Genomic DNA, 17719 nt, shown 5'->3' with positions numbered 1-17719 from the left:
CTAAATTTTTTTGTTTTCTTTTTTTTCGTTGTTGTTGCTATAAAGGTGATATACAGAGGACTTATAGTTATATAACTCAGGTTAAGAGTATATATATTGTTGGGTAATGTCACCTTTTTTCTCACTTTCTCCCAAGTTTTTCCCTCCTGTCCCACTCACAAGTTGTATAGTTCATTTTCTAAATTCTTAATTTTTTTATTAAAGAATTTATTAACATTGATTTTTACATCATATTTCAAATGACATGTTTAACAAATGAGTGTTCAAGAAGGGAATCTATATACAATCACTGGCATTTAGTTTTTAGAACATAATCAAAATTAGGCTAAGGGTTTGTATATCACAGATACATATTAATTTATGTAATAACACATTATGGCTATAGAATCATAGGTAAATTCTTAATTTTTAACTTACATTTTATTTAGTTTTGACACAGTTGACACATTAAATGTTGTATTGACATATTCAGAACAAGACAGTATAGTGAGGAATTTGTCATTCATTCCTGTCCAGCCACGCTGTAAGTTGAGTCCACAGTAGTTTGCCTGTTTTTATAGAGGTAGTCTGCAAAACCAATTCATGGGCCCGGAGTTTGGCCTAGTGGGTAGAGTATTTACCTAGCATGCAGGAAAACCCAGGTTCGATTCCTTAGTACCACACACATAGAAAAAACCAGAAGTGGTGCTGTGGCTCAAGTGGTAGAGCTCTAGTCTTGAGAAAGCCCAAGGACAGTGCTTAGGCCCTGAATTCAAACCCCAGGACTAATAAAGCAAAAAAAAAAACAGACAAAGCCGGGCACGGTGGATTACTTCTTTTTATTTCTTAGAAAAAGAAAAACAGAGCCAGGTGCGGTAACTCATGCCTGTAATTCTAGCTACTCAGGAGGCTGAGATCTGAGGATGGAGGTTCAAAGCCATCTCAGGCACTAAAGTCCTTGAGGCTCTTATCTCAGTTAACCACTAGAAAACTGGAAGTGGTGCTGTGGCTTCTTGGGTAGGGCACTAGTAGCCTTGAGCCCAAGCCCAGAGTTCAAGCCCCATGACTGACAGAAAAACAATAGCAACACCAATTCATATTTCTGCTGCATATAATAATATCTCCTGTAAAGTAATAATATGTAAAATAATAATATTAAGCGTCATAATTTGTACTTGATTCCCCGTTTTTGTTTTGAAATTTGCACATGCATCTGTACAAATTTATGTGTTACAAAAGTTTTTATTTGGTTCCTCGCCTTCATGGCTCATAGTCATCCAGTTGCCTGAAGAGCTGTGAAGACTGAAGTGCTGAGGCACTATAGGTGCTGCCATTGGCACACTAAATACCTACTGGGTTTTATTATGTAAAGCATCTTTTTTTTTCATATAAAAAGGTGAATTTATTGGGGAAGTAGATGGTGAACTGACCAGCCAGGGACACAGTGCAGGCTCACAAGCTGATGCTGTTACCCCGAGCAGCCCTCATGCTGGGTTTTTAAGAGCAAAAACCCATGTGGTGGAACCTGGCCACACACAGGTGGCCAATGGGATTGTTACGTACACAGAGGGACCACAGCCAGCTCCAGCCACACTCAGGTAGCCAATAGGGTTACAGACCAGTGTTTGAATTTACCTATCACCTTAGTTGGAGTTGGCGTCTCCACACAAAGCAGGCCCACCCCCACCCAAGCGGATATCCCTCCTCATGGGGGCTGGGGAGAAGTTCAAGATTGCCGCTCCCTGGAAGGGCAAAGGTGGCTGGGCTGATGGGACGGGGAACTCTTAGGCACCAGTCCGTGCTCCCCTTAACACTCACCGCTTTTCTTTTAGCCTAGTCAAATCCTTGACTAGTTTACCTTAGTACAAACAGGGTTATACCGGGTGTGTAGGATCATCAGTTTTATAACTCTGATCCTTTTTTTACTAAAGACATCATTTCATTGATTACACATGGGCCAATCAACAGTAACATTAAAATAATCACCAGTGGGCCAATAATGACTGAGATTAGGGAAGTTGCCCAGGGGAACCAGTTGTATAGCCTCTCATACCATCCTTGGGACCCCTGTCTCTCCCTTTCTTGCTCACATAATCGACTGTTTACAGCGGCCAGGCTATCTTTTATTACTCCAGTGTAGTTCACCAAAAAGCAACATTCTCCTCCCAGGGCGACACTCAGTCCTCTAGGAACAATATATCTAGTCCTCTTCTGTTCTGGAGGACAACTTCAGCTAGGGGACCTCAGTGAGTTCTGTGGGAGTCTGAAAGTCCAGTATCCTCACACGCAGTCTTCACCTAGGAGTGATGAACCCAGTAGCTTGTTTCTGCTACCTTCACAGTGGTTGGAGTGCTGGGAATCACAGCGCAGGTTCATTTGAGTGCCAGGGTACTGGAAACCAGATGATGAACATGTCCCCAGATCAACTTTTAAGGCCTGTAAGGACTGGATTGAATCATGGTTAACAGTGCCAGCTGAGATAACACATGGCTTGGAGGGCCAACAATTGTTATCAGACTCGGGCAGACAGCATTCTTTGGTTTGGAGGGGCATATAGTGTGCCCTCCCAGTTCTGCACCCAAGAAAAAGCTCTCACAACTAGGAAGCATGCTTAACAATCCCTCAGGTGGGCACAAAGAATAGTTCCACATCAGTGTACCAATCCTGACCCAGCTTGCATCATGGCTAACTCAATTACATACCTATCAATTCTACTTGTAATCTCCATTCTTAAGATAATGCTCATACCATCTACTACCTACAGGAACTATCTAGGATTTGTCTTTCTCCCTTTTTGTGGAACAAATATAAGACAATTCTTTTCAGATCCTCCCTTATCCATAAACTATCCTTCTGTTTCCTCCATTCCTTTCCAAAGGTTTTCTTTACTAAACTTTTTCTCTCTTGTTTACCTGTCTATAGCCCTCATTCATATTTAGCACCTCTCACGTCTAGGCTGTTCAGCACTGAGTGGAAAATTCCCTTCACCCATCCAGAGTCACCATAATGGCTGCAAAAACCTAGGGGACTTTGAACTTAGCACAGATAGAATAGCCCATCACCAAGGGTTTAGTTTCAGTCCTCTCAGGAAGCAGCTGTGGGTTGGTGGTGGAATCAGGCAGGACAGAATATGTGGCAGCAACCTCATCTCTCAACAGCTCCAATGGAATGTCATACCTCCTGCTGGGTTGCCTGCAAATTTCTGCACAGACTGGTTAACGAAGCTTAACCTAAGGTGATTTTTCCCAATGCTTTTCTGGTTGCTTTACCTGAGCACACTCGTTTTTTTCCTCATTAGTTTTTCCAAAGGACTACCAGGGTGACAACTTTTAGGAACCAAATTTCCTTTAAATAAGACTAGGATTTTCTAGGCAGGCATAGAAGACTTGAACCTGTAACTATTTTCCACAAGGGCAATTTCTACTCTTGCACATCTATTACTACTATTTCCAATACCTCTAATTTATCCTGTCTCACTTTCCAAAAATGACTCTGGTCCCTTCATCTAAAGGGGGTTGATGGGTGGAGATTCAGCTTCTGTAACTTCTTCAAGCTGACTCGGGCGTTGTCTCTATCCTTAGCTAGGGACCCAAAAAGCTTAGAGTATTTTATCAAGGGGTTGCCAGGATTACATTTCAGAAGCAATATTTTACTCCAAACTGGAGATCATGTAAGACATTTAACAACCGCGCAAACCTTCTTTGGCTACAATAGTGTAGCTTACTTAGCACCCATTTGCAAAGGCATTTTCTTGATTGTCTGGGCAACTTAATCCCTGTGACCCCAGCAATGCCTCATTTACCTATGTAGGCCTATATACAGATCAATGGGGACACAGCCGTAGGTCCACAGACTTCTTTCCTGAATTTGTGCCTGGTGTTCAACCCAAATCTCGCTTAGCTAGAGCTTTGAGCAAATACGGGGGTGGGGGGTGGGATTGTAAACTACCCACTATTAAGTATAAATTAATCCATTGTTTTATACAGCATGCTGACAATTTAACCTTGAACATGTTCACTCACACCCGTTCACACAAACATTCATACTCAAAGATCTTAAAGCATGCAAAATTAATATTGGCCATACATTTTCTGGAAGTTTGTGAGTTTTGCCAATTTTACTCTTGCAGGTGAGAACCAGGTTTGAAACAAAACTTTTTTTACAAGGCAACTTAGCTGGAATCTTTCCAGGGCTTATTACAACTGCAGCCACACGGGAGCGGCCATACCAGGCCCGAGACCTAGAAATGTTCAAATAAATAACAAAAACATACACACACAAAAATCACAAGAATCCATATTTAGGACTGGTACCAATTTCGAAAACAAAACCAGACAACACAAAAAACACCTCACAAAACAAGACAGAAGCAGAGACCTTTAAGTACCCCCAAATTTTGATGGCATGCCTGGCAGCAGTCAGAGTGAGGAAGACACCTGGGGCCCTGAAAACTCTCAGGGGGCGCCTCCCCGTGGAGACTTCCATTCTCTAGCAGCCGGCTGGCAAAGGCCATCCTATCTACAAAAACTGCTATCAGGGGGGCAAGAGTTTTTCGTTTCTGACAACTCAGTATCACCTCAGTCCTGGGGAGTGCATTCCACATCCCTCCTGCCAAAGATCTGATGGTCCCAGGGAGGGGATTCACATCCCTCCCGATAGGAACCTCCACAAGGGGGTCAAGGCGTCCCTTGACCACCCCGGCCTTAGAGAGCTTGCTGCGTCCAGCTTTTCCTCTCTGTTTTAGGCCCAGAGTGCACTTTACAGATATAAGTATAGAAATACAGAGTGGTTGATCGACTTCTACTTACCTCCGGAGGCCTTTACTTTTCACCTGGGCGACTTCCCCCTAAAAAATGGTTAAGAATTCCTCCAGGATAATCAGAGGTTCTCTTGGATCTGACGCTATCGATAGGATTCCACATCCACCGGTGGGACTTGAACCCACGAGTCACCCTGTGGTTAAGGACTCTTCCTGGCCTATGCACCAAAAATGTTATGGGGTCAAGAGGAGGGAATTCTACATCCCTCCAGGTGGGGATTCCACGTCCCACCAGAGTCCACTACACAGAGACAGTCTCATATAAAAAGGTGAATGTATTGGGGAAGTAGATGGTGAACTGACTGGCCAGGGACACAGTGCAGACTCGGGAGCTGATGCTGTGACTATAAAGCATCTTTTTTGAATAATTTTTGCCAGTCCTGGGGCTTGAACTCAGGGCCTAGGCACTAGCACAAGATGCTTTACTACTTGATCCATAGCTCTGCTTCCTCTTAAATTTGTTTTTGGCCTTTCGGGGATTTTTGTTCATTTCTCTGTAGCTCTGTCCCCATGTGCATTCATTTTCTAGTGCCAGTAGAACAAATGAACACAAAGTGCCTTAAAACATCAGCAATTTCCTCTCCCACCACTCTACTCTGGAGGATAGTAGTTCTAAAGGTGTTAGTAGACTCATGGAGTCTCAGAAGGATCTAGGGGACACTGTGTTCTATTCCTTTCTCTTCTCTTGTTGGTGCCAACAGTCCTTGTTGTCTCTTGGCTTATATGCCCATCATTCCAACATTTGTCTCCCTGTATGTGTTTCTACCCAGGCCTTTTTTCCTCTTATAAAAGCCAATATGAAGGACCATAGGAAAGAGCCTTTTATGGATGTGCCAGTTTATCTGTGGGATCCATTTCTAGAATGACTTGATACATCAAAAGATATAGTTATATGGATATGTAGATATATCTATAATTTTGATAGATACTACCCAGTTGTTCTCCATAGATATTATTGGTTTATATTCACACTAACAATTTAAGACAGTACCTTCTTTCTTACATCCTTGTCAATAGTTTTATCATTTATGAATAATTTTATAATTTACAAGCATTCCGTGCATACTGGAGAAGTAAACCCATTGAAGTTTATTTATTGGCAGTTCTGGGGATGGAATCCAGGGCCTTCTGCATGCTAAGCAAGTGTTCTACCACCAAGCTATATCTTTTGAACTATTTTAAACTGTTTTTATGAAGTTTTCCTTTTTTTTTTGGTTGGTCATGGAGCTTGATCTTTGGACCTAGGCGCTGTCCCTGACCTCTTCAGCTCAAGGCTACTGCCCTACCCCTAGAGCCACAGCACCTCTTCTGGTTTTCTAGTGGTTAATTGGAGATAAGAGTCTCACTGACTTTAGTAGCAAGGCTGGTTTGAACTGTGATTCTCAGATTTTAGCCTCCTGAGTGGCTAGGATTACAGGCATAAGCCACCATGCCCAGCTTAGTTTTACATTTTTACTGTACTAAATATTCCTTATAATTATGTAGAAAGAATACAAATAACAGCTGATTCTATTATTTTCAGTCTGACAATAGTCATTTCATTTTAATATTTCTAATATTGATTTGAATTGCTCAATCTTTTATGGATACTTTACTATTAGTATTGGGGAAGCTAATGATATCAACATTTAGCTTTTGATCTGATAGGCTATTAGCAAATATTTGTGTCTGAAAGAAATCTGTTTTTCTTTTTTATTGTGAGTCATGGGGCTTGAACTCTGGGCTTGGATGCTGTCCCTGAATTCTTCAGCACAAGGCTACTGCCCTACCTCTGGAGCCACAGTCCAACTTCTGGTTTGCTAGTGGTTAATTGGAGATAAGAGTCTCACAGACTTTAGTGCCTGGGCTGGCTTTGAACCACGATCCTCAGATCTCAGCCTCCTGAGTAGCTAGGATTACAGGTGTAAGCCACCACACCTGACTGTGCTTTACTTTTTTTTAAAGAAATAAATATAAATACTTAGAAGTAATAAAAAAAACCAAGTGAATATAATTGAAAATCATAAAGATTGCTCCAGCTAGTTTGTTTAGGGATGGTTTAGAAACAAAATGTTAAATGGATAACCAGTCAAGAAGGGCCTTGATTTGCAACCATCCTTGGGCCTCGCAGCCCATGACCAAGAGCCATGCAGATGAGCCACTGATATTCTATGTGCCTTGAAAGCAGTGTCTGCTCTGTGACTTCATGGAGGAGCTATTGCAACTCAGCACCCTGCTGTTGAGACCAAGCATCCAAGCCTGACCCCAAAGCCCACAAATGTCATAAGGGCCATGGGAGAGCCTTCATCTTTACTCAGAAAATGCAAAGAGGCAGAGTCTCAGGCAGCAAGGAGCATGAGAATCAAAGGCCTGGAGTTAGGGGAGGCATTGAAGTTCAGTTTCTCTGTGGACTGGAGGAGGAGGCTGGGCGGGGCGGGGGGTTGCAACACAATGAAGAATTTGATGATATAATACATATGCACTACTACTACTGGAGGACTCATCTACTAATCTGGTAAATGTTACATGAATATGCTTTTAGGCAAGAATGTAGTGGTTGAGATCGTCATTGAGACCGACAAAGTTGCTGAAGAATTTGAGTCAGTATGTCTAAGTAAATTGATGGTTTTTTGTTTGTTTTTCCAGTCCTGGGGCTTGAACTTTGGGCCTGGGCACTGTTCTTGAGATTTCTCAAGGCTATCATTCTACTGCTTGAACCACACCATCACTTTCAGCTTTTTCTGTGTGTGTGGTACCAAAGAATAGAATCCAGGATTCATGCATGCTAGGCGAGCACTTTAGTTCTAGATGAAGTATTTTATATTCATGCATCTTTGATTTAAAAAAAAAGTTTTGTTTGGGTTCTGACTTTGAAGATAAATGATCTTTTTTTAAAAGTTACAGCAGCTTTAAAAATAGGTAGAGATCACTTAACTGTTCCTGTCTACAGCAAAAAGTTGATTTTTTGTGGGTAGATGCATGAGTATTATTTTCTAGTTACTGATATTAAATATTTTCTAGCACATTTTCCTCCTGGTTAAACAAGTAGCGGACTTTGAGTGTGTATGCACACTTAAAACTTGGGGGATTCTTTCCAAAAGCTAGCATTATTTTAAATCTTATAGAGGTTAAATTAGTGAGAATTTCAATTTGGCTAGCATGTATAATTTCAGGTATTAATGGAATTAAGAACAGCAATAAGTGGACTACCCTTTTCTAAGATAAAAAGGAAGAAGTTGGTCAGAGGGTCAGTGTTTGTATTTTTGAGTTGCTGTGAGGGCATTTTCATCAATTATTTATAACTTTATACCTATACCTCTCAGTACTAAGAGCACTTTAAAAATCCTTGTTTGGGCTCTGTTCTAAATTGTTGCTCATTTAGTTATTCACAAGTGAGCCTTTCCTGTAGCTAACTTTTTAAAGCACTCAGCATTCTTTTCCTCCATTGCTCTAATTTGCAGATTGAGTTGAAAACAATTAGATTAGTGGTTCCTGTTAAAAGCAATAACTAATTTAAGATGCAGCAATGCCTGTTTATTGGCTTTGTTCTTACTTTGCTGTGTTGATGACTTTGTAATAGCCAAGTTATTGTGTTGCTGCTATGATTTTGTTGAACAGTAAAGCAATTTTTGGAAGGAAAAAAAAAGCTGGGTGCAGTAGCCCATGCCTGTAATTGTAGCTCCTCAGGAGGCTGAGATCTGAGGACCTTGGTTCAAAACCAGCCTGGGCACTAAAGTCAGTAAGACTCTTATCTCTAATTAACTACTAGAAAACTGGAACTGGCACTGTAGCTCAGGAGGTAGGGTGGTAGCCTTGAGCTAAAGAGCTCAGAGACAGAACCTAAGCCCAGAGTCCAAGCCTCACGACGGACCCTCCCTCCCAAAAAAAAGGAGCTGTGTTTGTCAGGTGTTGCTCCTTACTTTGGCAGTGGTGGGGGCAACATGCATCACTGAGTACCAGGGAACATTTGTAAGCTTGATTAGAACTATACGACATGTAACTGATGGCAGTGTAAAGATGGACTAGGGAAAGCAACAACTAGAAGGAGGTGTTAGGCAACCATGGGAGAAGTAAGGAAGCTCCAAGCTTGGTGGACTGTGTGAAAATGGACATTTGGACTAGGCATCAGATACTACAGAAGGTGAACCCATAGGCCTTGGGAATTAATGAAGTGGCAGGGAAAGAAGAGGGACATAGCACATACATTCAGGCAATTCCATTTTGTCAGTCACTTGATATATGTATAAATAATACATATACATGCACACACAAATATATATATATGTATATTTCTTTGAATAAGTACAGGTTGCCAACTTTATGTTCTATGAATTATTGGATCTAAAATGAAATTCTTAACTTTTTGAAACTCCTCCACTAGTATACAACTTGAAATGTCGATATATGACCTTGTTGTGATTTTTCTTTCTCTTCCCCACTCTCCCCAAACAGTTTCCTGACCAGGCAACACAGCTAAAATGGAATGTTCAATTTTGCCTGACCATCCCTCCCAGCGCACCGCCAATTGCACCTCCTGGGACACCTGCTGTAGTGCTGAAATCCAAAATGCTGTTCTTTGTAAGTATCACCAGCCATCTGTGTGCACAGAGCTTCTGAGGAAGAAGCCATGTGGGGGTAATGGAGCCACATTGCCCATTGATTGCTGCCCAACATAGGCCCAGGCTTGTGAAGTGGCAGTTTAGACTTTATGGAGTCCTCATTGCTTTCTGAAGTATTTCTAGAAATATATTGACCTAGTGCTTACGATAATATTCAGTTGTCACATTTCATTTCCTTTTGCTTGCTGTGTCTTAAATTATAGTAAATGATATAGTACCTTTGACAAATTTAGACGAATGTTTTATGTTGTTTTTGTTTTATTCTTTTTGTGTGTCTACAGCTTCAACTAACTCAGAAAACATCAGTCCCTCCCCAAGAACCTGTTAGTATTATAGTTCCAATCATTTATGACATGGCTTCAGGTACAACCCAGCAGGCAGACATTCCCAGACAGCAGAACTCTTCTGTTGCTGCTCCCATGATGGTCAGCAACATTCTAAAGAGGTTTGCAGAGATGAACCCACCACGACAAGGTACATGACCAGTAGACGGTATTTTATTGCATATGGTATAAAAGTTCTTTCGAGAGATACCTTCTTCTCTCCTCCTCTCCTGCTCCCCACCCCCCAGCCACTCTACCCCCCAACCCCAGTACTAGCTTGTTGCTGTGGGCCTCCTAATGTCTGCCTGTCGCTTTCTTCCTTTCTCACTGGTTTTTTATTTTTGTCCATTTCTCTGCTGCCTGGACTTTTTATTTTCCTTGGTGATTTACTATTGGGACTGACCCAGTTGCTAATGCCAGAAGCTTGTATTTATAGCACACATTGCCACAAAAGCCCTAGGTTAGGATGATAGAATTTTCCATGGCTGTGAATTCCTGCCCTGCCATCAATACCTGCCACTCTGTACATCACAAAGTTGAAATGCATGTTGGTTTCTCATATTTCATGGTTCAATCACGGCTAGAATATTGTCATGAAAAGTTCTGTATCTTCTAAATGTTTTGTGAAGAATAAAAGCTGATACAAATGGCACCACTGCTTTTTGGGCTTCTTATATAAGTATTAGGCGGGTGCAAGTGAACCTTTTCACCAAGTGCACAAGGAAGCTCTCAAACTGAACACATCCAAGGAAACCAGCGTGTTTCTAGACAGAGCAACAAAGACCTTTCAATACTGTACTAGTTCCACCTAACATGTAACTCCCAGCAGTGCTAAATTTGGGGTTACAAAACAGTAAAGCTTGGCAAAGAGAACTTTTCTTCCATTTTGCTCATTTCTAATTGAAGACATTTTAATTTTTAATGTTGCTTATTTTTAATGCCAAGAAAGTCCTCTTTACCTCTATAGAATAGCTTGATAACAGAATTATGGTTAATGAGGGAAAGTTGTTCTCTGAAACATTTGTAGGTACCACAGTGTTAAAGTGTTAGGAGAATCATCATGAAAGAAGTGATCTTTTTAGCTATTTTCCCCCACGTTGTATGTAGACGAGTCCACAGTTTCTAAGGAATCCACTGGGCAGTAGAGTATGCATCTTTTGTTGTAATACTTCTACTTCTTACAACTTCCTGCTTTCATCCTTTGACTTTTCTCTTCTTTCAGCTGAAAATAGGTCCTCAAGAATCAAAGTCTAAAACTATCACAATTCTCATGGTAGCAGTCCAGTAGAACTTTGATAATAAATGACCATTCCTTCACAAACAACTGACTTATCATTATCTTAGGTGTTTTTATGTATTATGTCTTGTGGAATTTAAAATTAAAAGAAAAAATGTTTTGATCCTATTGGGATCAAGCAAGCTTTTCTACCTATTAGTGAAAGTGTTAAATATATATGTATGTATATGTGTTATATACATATATACATGTATATATATATTTATATAAGAAATTGGTGAAATATTTTAGAAGCGTTTTCTTCTTCCTTTCTCCCCCACCCCCCCACTCCCTTTGGCTGGACAAACCTTTGGAATTCCTTTCCATACTGTGCCTTAATTTTCTAGTGATTGGAGAGAAGATTGGCAGTAATTTGTGTAGCATCCCTGAACATCCCACCCTTTTCCAGTAAACCATGAAACATGCGATGTCTTTAGTCCTCCCACTTCCAGCTACCATAGTGCTATGCTCTAGTGGAAAATATCCAACTTTTGGTTTATGATGAAATAGTTGTATTTACAAGAAGTGAGAAACAAAGGGGAAGTTGAAAAGGATGAGTTACCATTCCCCCTCAACAAATTGTATGTTGGGATTGTTGATAATGCCATACTTTAGCTTCCATGGCACACACCCCCATACACACCTGTCACTTCTAAGATAAAGTACTTTTAAAGAAAAAAACAGCCAACACAGGCATGTTATTACACACTTGTAATCCCAGCACTTGGGAGGCTGAGGTAGGAAAAGTATGTGTGTGTGTGTGTGTGTGTGTGTAAAAGGAGAGAGAGAGAGAGAGAGAGAGAGAGAGAGAGAGAGAGAGAGAGAGAGAGAGAGAGAGAGAGAGAGAGAATTCACCAGTCCTGGGGCTTGAACTCGAGGCTCAGATGCTGTCCCTGAGCTTTGTCACTCAAAGCTAGTGGTCTACTGTTTTAGCCACAGGTCCACTTCTGGTTTTTGGTGTGGATAATTAGAGATAAGGATCTCATGAACATTCCTGTCCATTCTGGCTTTGAATAGCCATCCTCAGATCTCAGCCTTCTGAGTAGCTAGGATTATAGTCGTGAGTCACCAATGCCTAGCTCGAGTTCTGATTTTATACTGTTTGATTTTAATTTAATTTTAAAGTTGAACTACAGAAGTTGACAATTTCCTTAAAATGTAGGAGAAATCTCCAGTAGATGTCAGTATATACCGTCTAGTATAACTAACTTCCAAAAGCTACATGTGGTTATTTAAGTCAATTAAAAGTAAATACAATTTATTTTTTTAACTTTAATTTTGAAGTCCATTTCCTAGTTAGACTAGCTATGTTACAAGCGCTCAGTAGCCACAGTACACATACATACACATTTCTATCAGCATAATGAGTTCTACTGGACAGTGCTGTAGGAGGCATTTTTATCTGGTCTATAATACATTAGAAGGATACCATACAGAGTTGTAATTAATAATACATGAAGATAAATTAGATCTTCTTGTTAGATTACAAATGTATAAATAGGGGCCGTGAGTTTGGCCTAGTGGTAAGAGTGCTTGCCTAGCATGCATGATGACCAGGGTTCAATTCCTTGATACCACACACATAGAAAAAGCTGGAGGTGGGGCTGTGGCTCAAGTGGTAGAGCACTAGCCTTGAGAAATCCCAAGGACAGTGCTCATGCCGTGAGTTCAAGCCCCAGGACTGGCAAAAAAATGTATAAATAGTAAGTAACCTTAAAGTTTTGACATAAAGCCCAACTTTTGCTGAGTGCTAGTGGCTCATGCCTGTAATCCTCCCTACTGAGGAGGTTGAGATCTGAAGATCATGGTCTGAAGCCAGCCAGGGCAGGAAAGTCTGTGACTTGCTTATCTCCAATAAACTACTCAGACAAAAGCAGGAAGTGGTGCTGTGGCTCAAGTGGTAGCCTGCTAGCCTTGAGCACAAAGAAGCTTAGGGACAGAGCCCAGGCCCAGAGTTCAAGTCCCAGGAACGGCAAAAAAACAACCAAAAAACCCCCCAACTTTTAAAGCTTATCCAGTACACCATTATTTCTATAAAACCTTAAGCATATCCAATTTGAACCTAACTGGAACTTAGCCAACATTTTCTTCTGAGGAAAAACAACCCAAATCAGATATAACTTTTTTATATCACACCAGAGTTTAATCTTCTATAATCTTTAAAGTTCTAACTAATTTCAGATTTAATTCCCCCCTCCCTCCACCGGTGTGTTAACATCATCTTTCCTGTATTGCGAATAGCTAATGACCATTTTTCTCTGTTGCAGGTGAATGCACAATATTTGCAGCTGTTCGTGATTTAATGGCTAATCTTACACTGCCCCCTGGTGGGCGTCCGTAGACACTATTGTTTTTAAAACCAGGAAGGCTGACAAATGTGACAAAACAACAAAAAAATGAATTCAGCCTTCACTTTTAAAAAGGAAAAGGACTTTTTTTTTAACTTTAAGAGCTAAATATTCTAAACTGGCAAAAAATTTTCAGGGTGCACTTCTTTCATCAAAAAAGATCATCAATTTTTTTGTATAGTGAACTTGTATAGTGTGGTTAAATGGGACACATTCCAAACTAGAGTAATTCATCAGTGTCCGCTTGCCAGTAATAGATTTAATATTCTGTTTTATACTATAAAGATATGAAAATGCCAAACTTGTTTATTTAATTGTTTCCTTATGTTTTGGGTGTAATAGTCCTTTTTTATTTTTTTTGTTTATTTTTTTAAGGCAGGTCTGTCATTTTTGAATACTGTAAAACTGTGACAAACTTTATATTGGAGCTGTATTTTAATATGACCGCTTTGAATCCTTACACAAAAAATGTTCTGGGAGTCATTATAAACACATCCCAAAGAAGCAATATTTAATAAAGCTAGGTAAAAAAATAAAGTGACACTCACTTGTGCGTGTATAATAAGCTGTCTAGGATTTTTATAGGGCCTCCCTTCATGCTTAACCTTGTGGGGCAAGTAATTTTCTAATAATGTCTGAGATTTGACCCAAAACATCAGTTTCAAGGTTAATTTTTCTTTTTCAGACATTCCTAACTTGAGTGGTGGTAACATTTAGCCCCTCAGTTATCTTTCAGTGTAGAAATGAATTAAGAAAGAACTGAGTTTTGGAGAAGAGACAGTGCTTTATCCTGAGACAGTCCTTCTCATCTGTTGAGGATATTGGAGCTTTTTTTGTTGTTAGGCAAATTGTCTTTACAGGATACTTTTGCATACAGCATTAATTAGGAAACAAGGAAATTTAATGCTCAACTTTTGCGTGAATTTTCTGTGATATTTCTTTACCTTCACTTCTCCTTGCCTTCCCCACCAAAACTAGTATTGTTCTGAACAATCTCAAATGAATTCATTGTCAACAAAATAATAGAATGTTTTATTTGCAAGAAACTTGGTCTAGTCATTGTAAGAGTCCTCAAGACTCAGGGCCTATGCAGGCAGGGTCCAGCAACGCTTCTGATGCATATCTCAGCAGTTTCTTTATTGGAATACGCAACTGTTTCTCCTAGTCAGGGACTTTTTAAGATTCAAATACGATAATCTGAAGTGACTGTCTTCTGGTGACATAATGTTGTTTGGGGGAAAAATATTTTAAGATAATGCCATGCTAAGTTATTTAGTCACTGTAATGCTGGTTTTTGATTAAATTTTAGATGCTTTGTCTAATTCCACTTTACCATAATTTAATTGCGCTTTTATAACTGTAATCTCCAAGTTCTAGTTTCAAGCATCTCACTGCCAACTGTATCATATCTGTTCTTAACTTTGCTTGATTCTTCATTCATTTCCGGTCAACGGGGAGACCTTTGACTTCTGTGTCTTATTTCTGCTTTCATCTCCTGCTTCTCACCCAACTCTGCCACTGTTCCAGAGTAGGTGACTAAACTTTTATCCTTCCTTTAACTTACCTTTTTATCCTTCTGTTTTCAGTTCTCCTTGTAGTGGTTATCACATCAGTTTGGCAATCTAAGATGTCTTTTTATCAAGCATCAGCCCTTTTCTATTTGGAGCTGAATTCTTTCTTTCATGTAGAAATCTACATGTATATATAAGAAATGTATTTTTATCTGCAGGATGATATTGTGTCACATTTTATTAATAGAATTAACTTTTCAGGTATTTTCCTTTTTTGAGTGTGATTTGGAAATGTTAATTGCATTTTTATACATGATGCATTCGATGAACTTTTTCTTAATTATGAATGCATTGTGCAAATCAAAAGTAAGATAGGAATCAGCAAACAGAATTTTCTTTTGATGCTTATGAAGAGTAAATCAATGAAATTGAATTTTGATAATATGCTTGGTACTTGGAATTGGTATATGCTTTATTAAAGCTTGAAAAATATTTAGCATTGGAATCATAAGTTTCATCTCAAACCATGTCTTTTGCCTCTTTTGTTACCCAGGTTTGATCAAAGGGACTGGATATTCATAGTGATTTCCCTTAGCAGATGGTTTAGGACTTAATTTTAAGGTGTATCCCATGTAACTTTAGTATTTACAGTAATAAATAAAATTTATACAAGTTTCAGAGAACTACCAACTCTCTCTAGTTAATTTTGGTGAAAATGTCAGTTTAACATTTAAAGAAGAAATTGGTTCAGATTTACTCCCTGCCTTTTTTCCATCAGTTGATCTTAATAGCAAAAACCGAGCTTTCATTTGAAAATCCATTGAGTGAGTTAAGTGAAAACATGAGAGAAAGCATACATATTTTTTTTGGTTGGTGGTGGGGCTTGAACTCTGGGCCTGGAAGCATCTACAATTTTGAGTCTGAATGTCACTAATAACTTCACTTTGTTGCAGTTAACACCTGTCCAGTTACAGGATTCTAAGACATTCTTTGGACTATAGTTAATTTGATTTCCAACATAAAAGTTCTTTTATGTTTTCTTTTTCCAAAAGAAACACATGATTACTTTTTTTTTCTAAAGAGACAGGGTCTCTCCAACTCCTAGGCTTTAAGCAGTCCTCTTGTCTCTGCCTCTAGAGTGCTGGGATTAAAGGTATGCACCACTACACTTTCAGATGTTCTCCACTCCCAGAAAGCTTGAAGAGAACTTACACTCAAGGAACAGAAAGAACACATGTTAATGTAGGTTTCAGTGTTTCTAGTGGGGCTTTCTTGTTCATTTGGCTTGATGGGAATGCCAAGGTGATGAAGGTGTAGGAGTTTCCTTAGGATGAGGTCGGCCTGCTCTGTGCAGTTTATCTCCAGGAGCACTATGATCTGCTCAGTTTTCTAGACTTCACATCCAAGTGGCCAGTGACTTGTCATTCACCTTACCTAAGACTATAACTGACTGTTTCAGTGTGTATATTTAGATCAGGATAAAATGGTAGCTAATATTTGCTGAGTTTTCTGTGTGCCAGGCATGTGTATTTAATTTCCCAGCTACCCTATATGTCAGTATCCTCCTTTTACAGATGATAAAGAGACCACAAAAATGAAGTAATTTTCTTGTGATGAAATTATCCCTGAAGGGCAAACCACTAAGGAGGCTATTTAGGTTCAGAGCTAGTGCTCCTAACCCTGTACCTCTTGATATGAACCTGGCAGTAAGGGGAAACTTTGGAATACACACAATTTTGACATGTTTGCCACGCTCAAGAAATGTACTAGAAGAAACAAAAAACAAGCCGGGTGCTGGTAGCTCATGCCTGTAATCCTAGCTACTCAGGAGGCTGCCATCTGAGGATCAATGTTAAAGCCACCCAGCCATCCTAAGCAGAAAAATCTCTGTGAGACTTATCTCCAATAAACTACTTGAAAAAAAAAAGAAAGAAAATCCAGAAATGGCTCTGTGGCTCAAGCAGTAGAGATACAGTCTTGAGCACAAACAGGCTCAGGGACAGCACCCAGGCCCTGAGTTCAAGCCCCAGGACTGCTCCCTCCCCCTCAAAAAAGAGAGAAAAACTAAAACAAAGCTGGGCACAAGTGGCTCACACCTGTAATCCTTTCTACACCTGGTGGCTAAAATCTGATCAGCACAAGTTCGAAGTCAGCCCAGGCAGGAAAATCCAGGACACTTGAACCACAGCTCAAGTGCTAGAGCACTAGCCTTAAGCAAAAAAGAAAATCTCAAGGACAGTGCCCAGGCCCTAAGTTTGAGACCCAGTTCCAGCTCCAAAGAAAAGGAAGAAACCAAAACATGGCCGGGCTGTAGAAGTTGATAGGATAATGCCTTCTGATCTTCTGACCTCCTTGGTACTTTTTTAGAACTTAAAGTGGTTTAAGACTGAAAAGTCGTTTAGGGGGTTAGGAGTGTGGCCTAGCGATAGAGAGCTTGCCTAGCATGCACCAAGCCGTGGGTTCAATTCCTTGGTCACCACATACACAGAAAAGGCTGGAAATAGTGCTGTGGTTCAAGTAGTAGAGCACCAGCCTTGAGAAAGCTCAAGGACAGTGGCCAGGCAGTGAGTTCAAGCCCCAGGACTGGCAAAGAAAATCCTTTAAGTAACCATTGACCTTTGCCAATGCTTCAGGATGCTTGGGGCTGTGCTGCCCTTTAGAATCTGACCAATATGGTGTCCTGTTTGGTCCTGCTAGGTGGCCCAATTGTAGAGCTTCTGAGCTTTGCACACAACGCACAATAGGTGTGCAGTATGGGCAGCCAGTGGTCATGTTTCACTAATCCATGGAGGTAGCCTGTGGGCCTAGGAATGAGTCATTTAATAGAATTGCATAAGGCAAGGAATACAAATAATTCAAGAAAGA

General features: G+C 40.1%; 1 protein-coding gene across 5 annotated transcripts in view; it reads left to right on the top strand.

Annotated features, from left to right (window-relative positions):
• Nucleotides 1–15556, top strand: part of Med14 (mediator complex subunit 14) — a 98257-nt gene extending 82701 nt beyond the window's left edge. For 4 of the 5 annotated variants that reach the window (XM_090326789.1, XM_090326787.1, XM_090326788.1 and 1 more), the window contains 3 exons: nucleotides 9230–9355; nucleotides 9678–9870; nucleotides 13263–15556. In XM_090326789.1, the coding sequence (XP_090182915.1) occupies nucleotides 9230–9355; nucleotides 9678–9870; nucleotides 13263–13336 (393 nt within the window). In that variant the 3' untranslated portion in view covers nucleotides 13337–15556. The remainder of the gene's footprint in view (nucleotides 1–9229; nucleotides 9356–9677; nucleotides 9871–13262) is intronic. The other variant, XM_090326790.1, reaches the window with a different exon arrangement.
• The last annotated feature ends 2163 nt before the right edge of the window (nucleotides 15557–17719 follow it).

This window comes from Megascapheus bottae, chromosome X (assembly GCF_031878675.1).
Source record: "Megascapheus bottae isolate mThoBot1 chromosome X, mThoBot2.hap1, whole genome shotgun sequence".
Taxonomy (NCBI): domain Eukaryota; kingdom Metazoa; phylum Chordata; class Mammalia; order Rodentia; family Geomyidae; genus Megascapheus; species Megascapheus bottae.
This window is presented reverse-complemented; position numbering and strand designations above follow the sequence as displayed.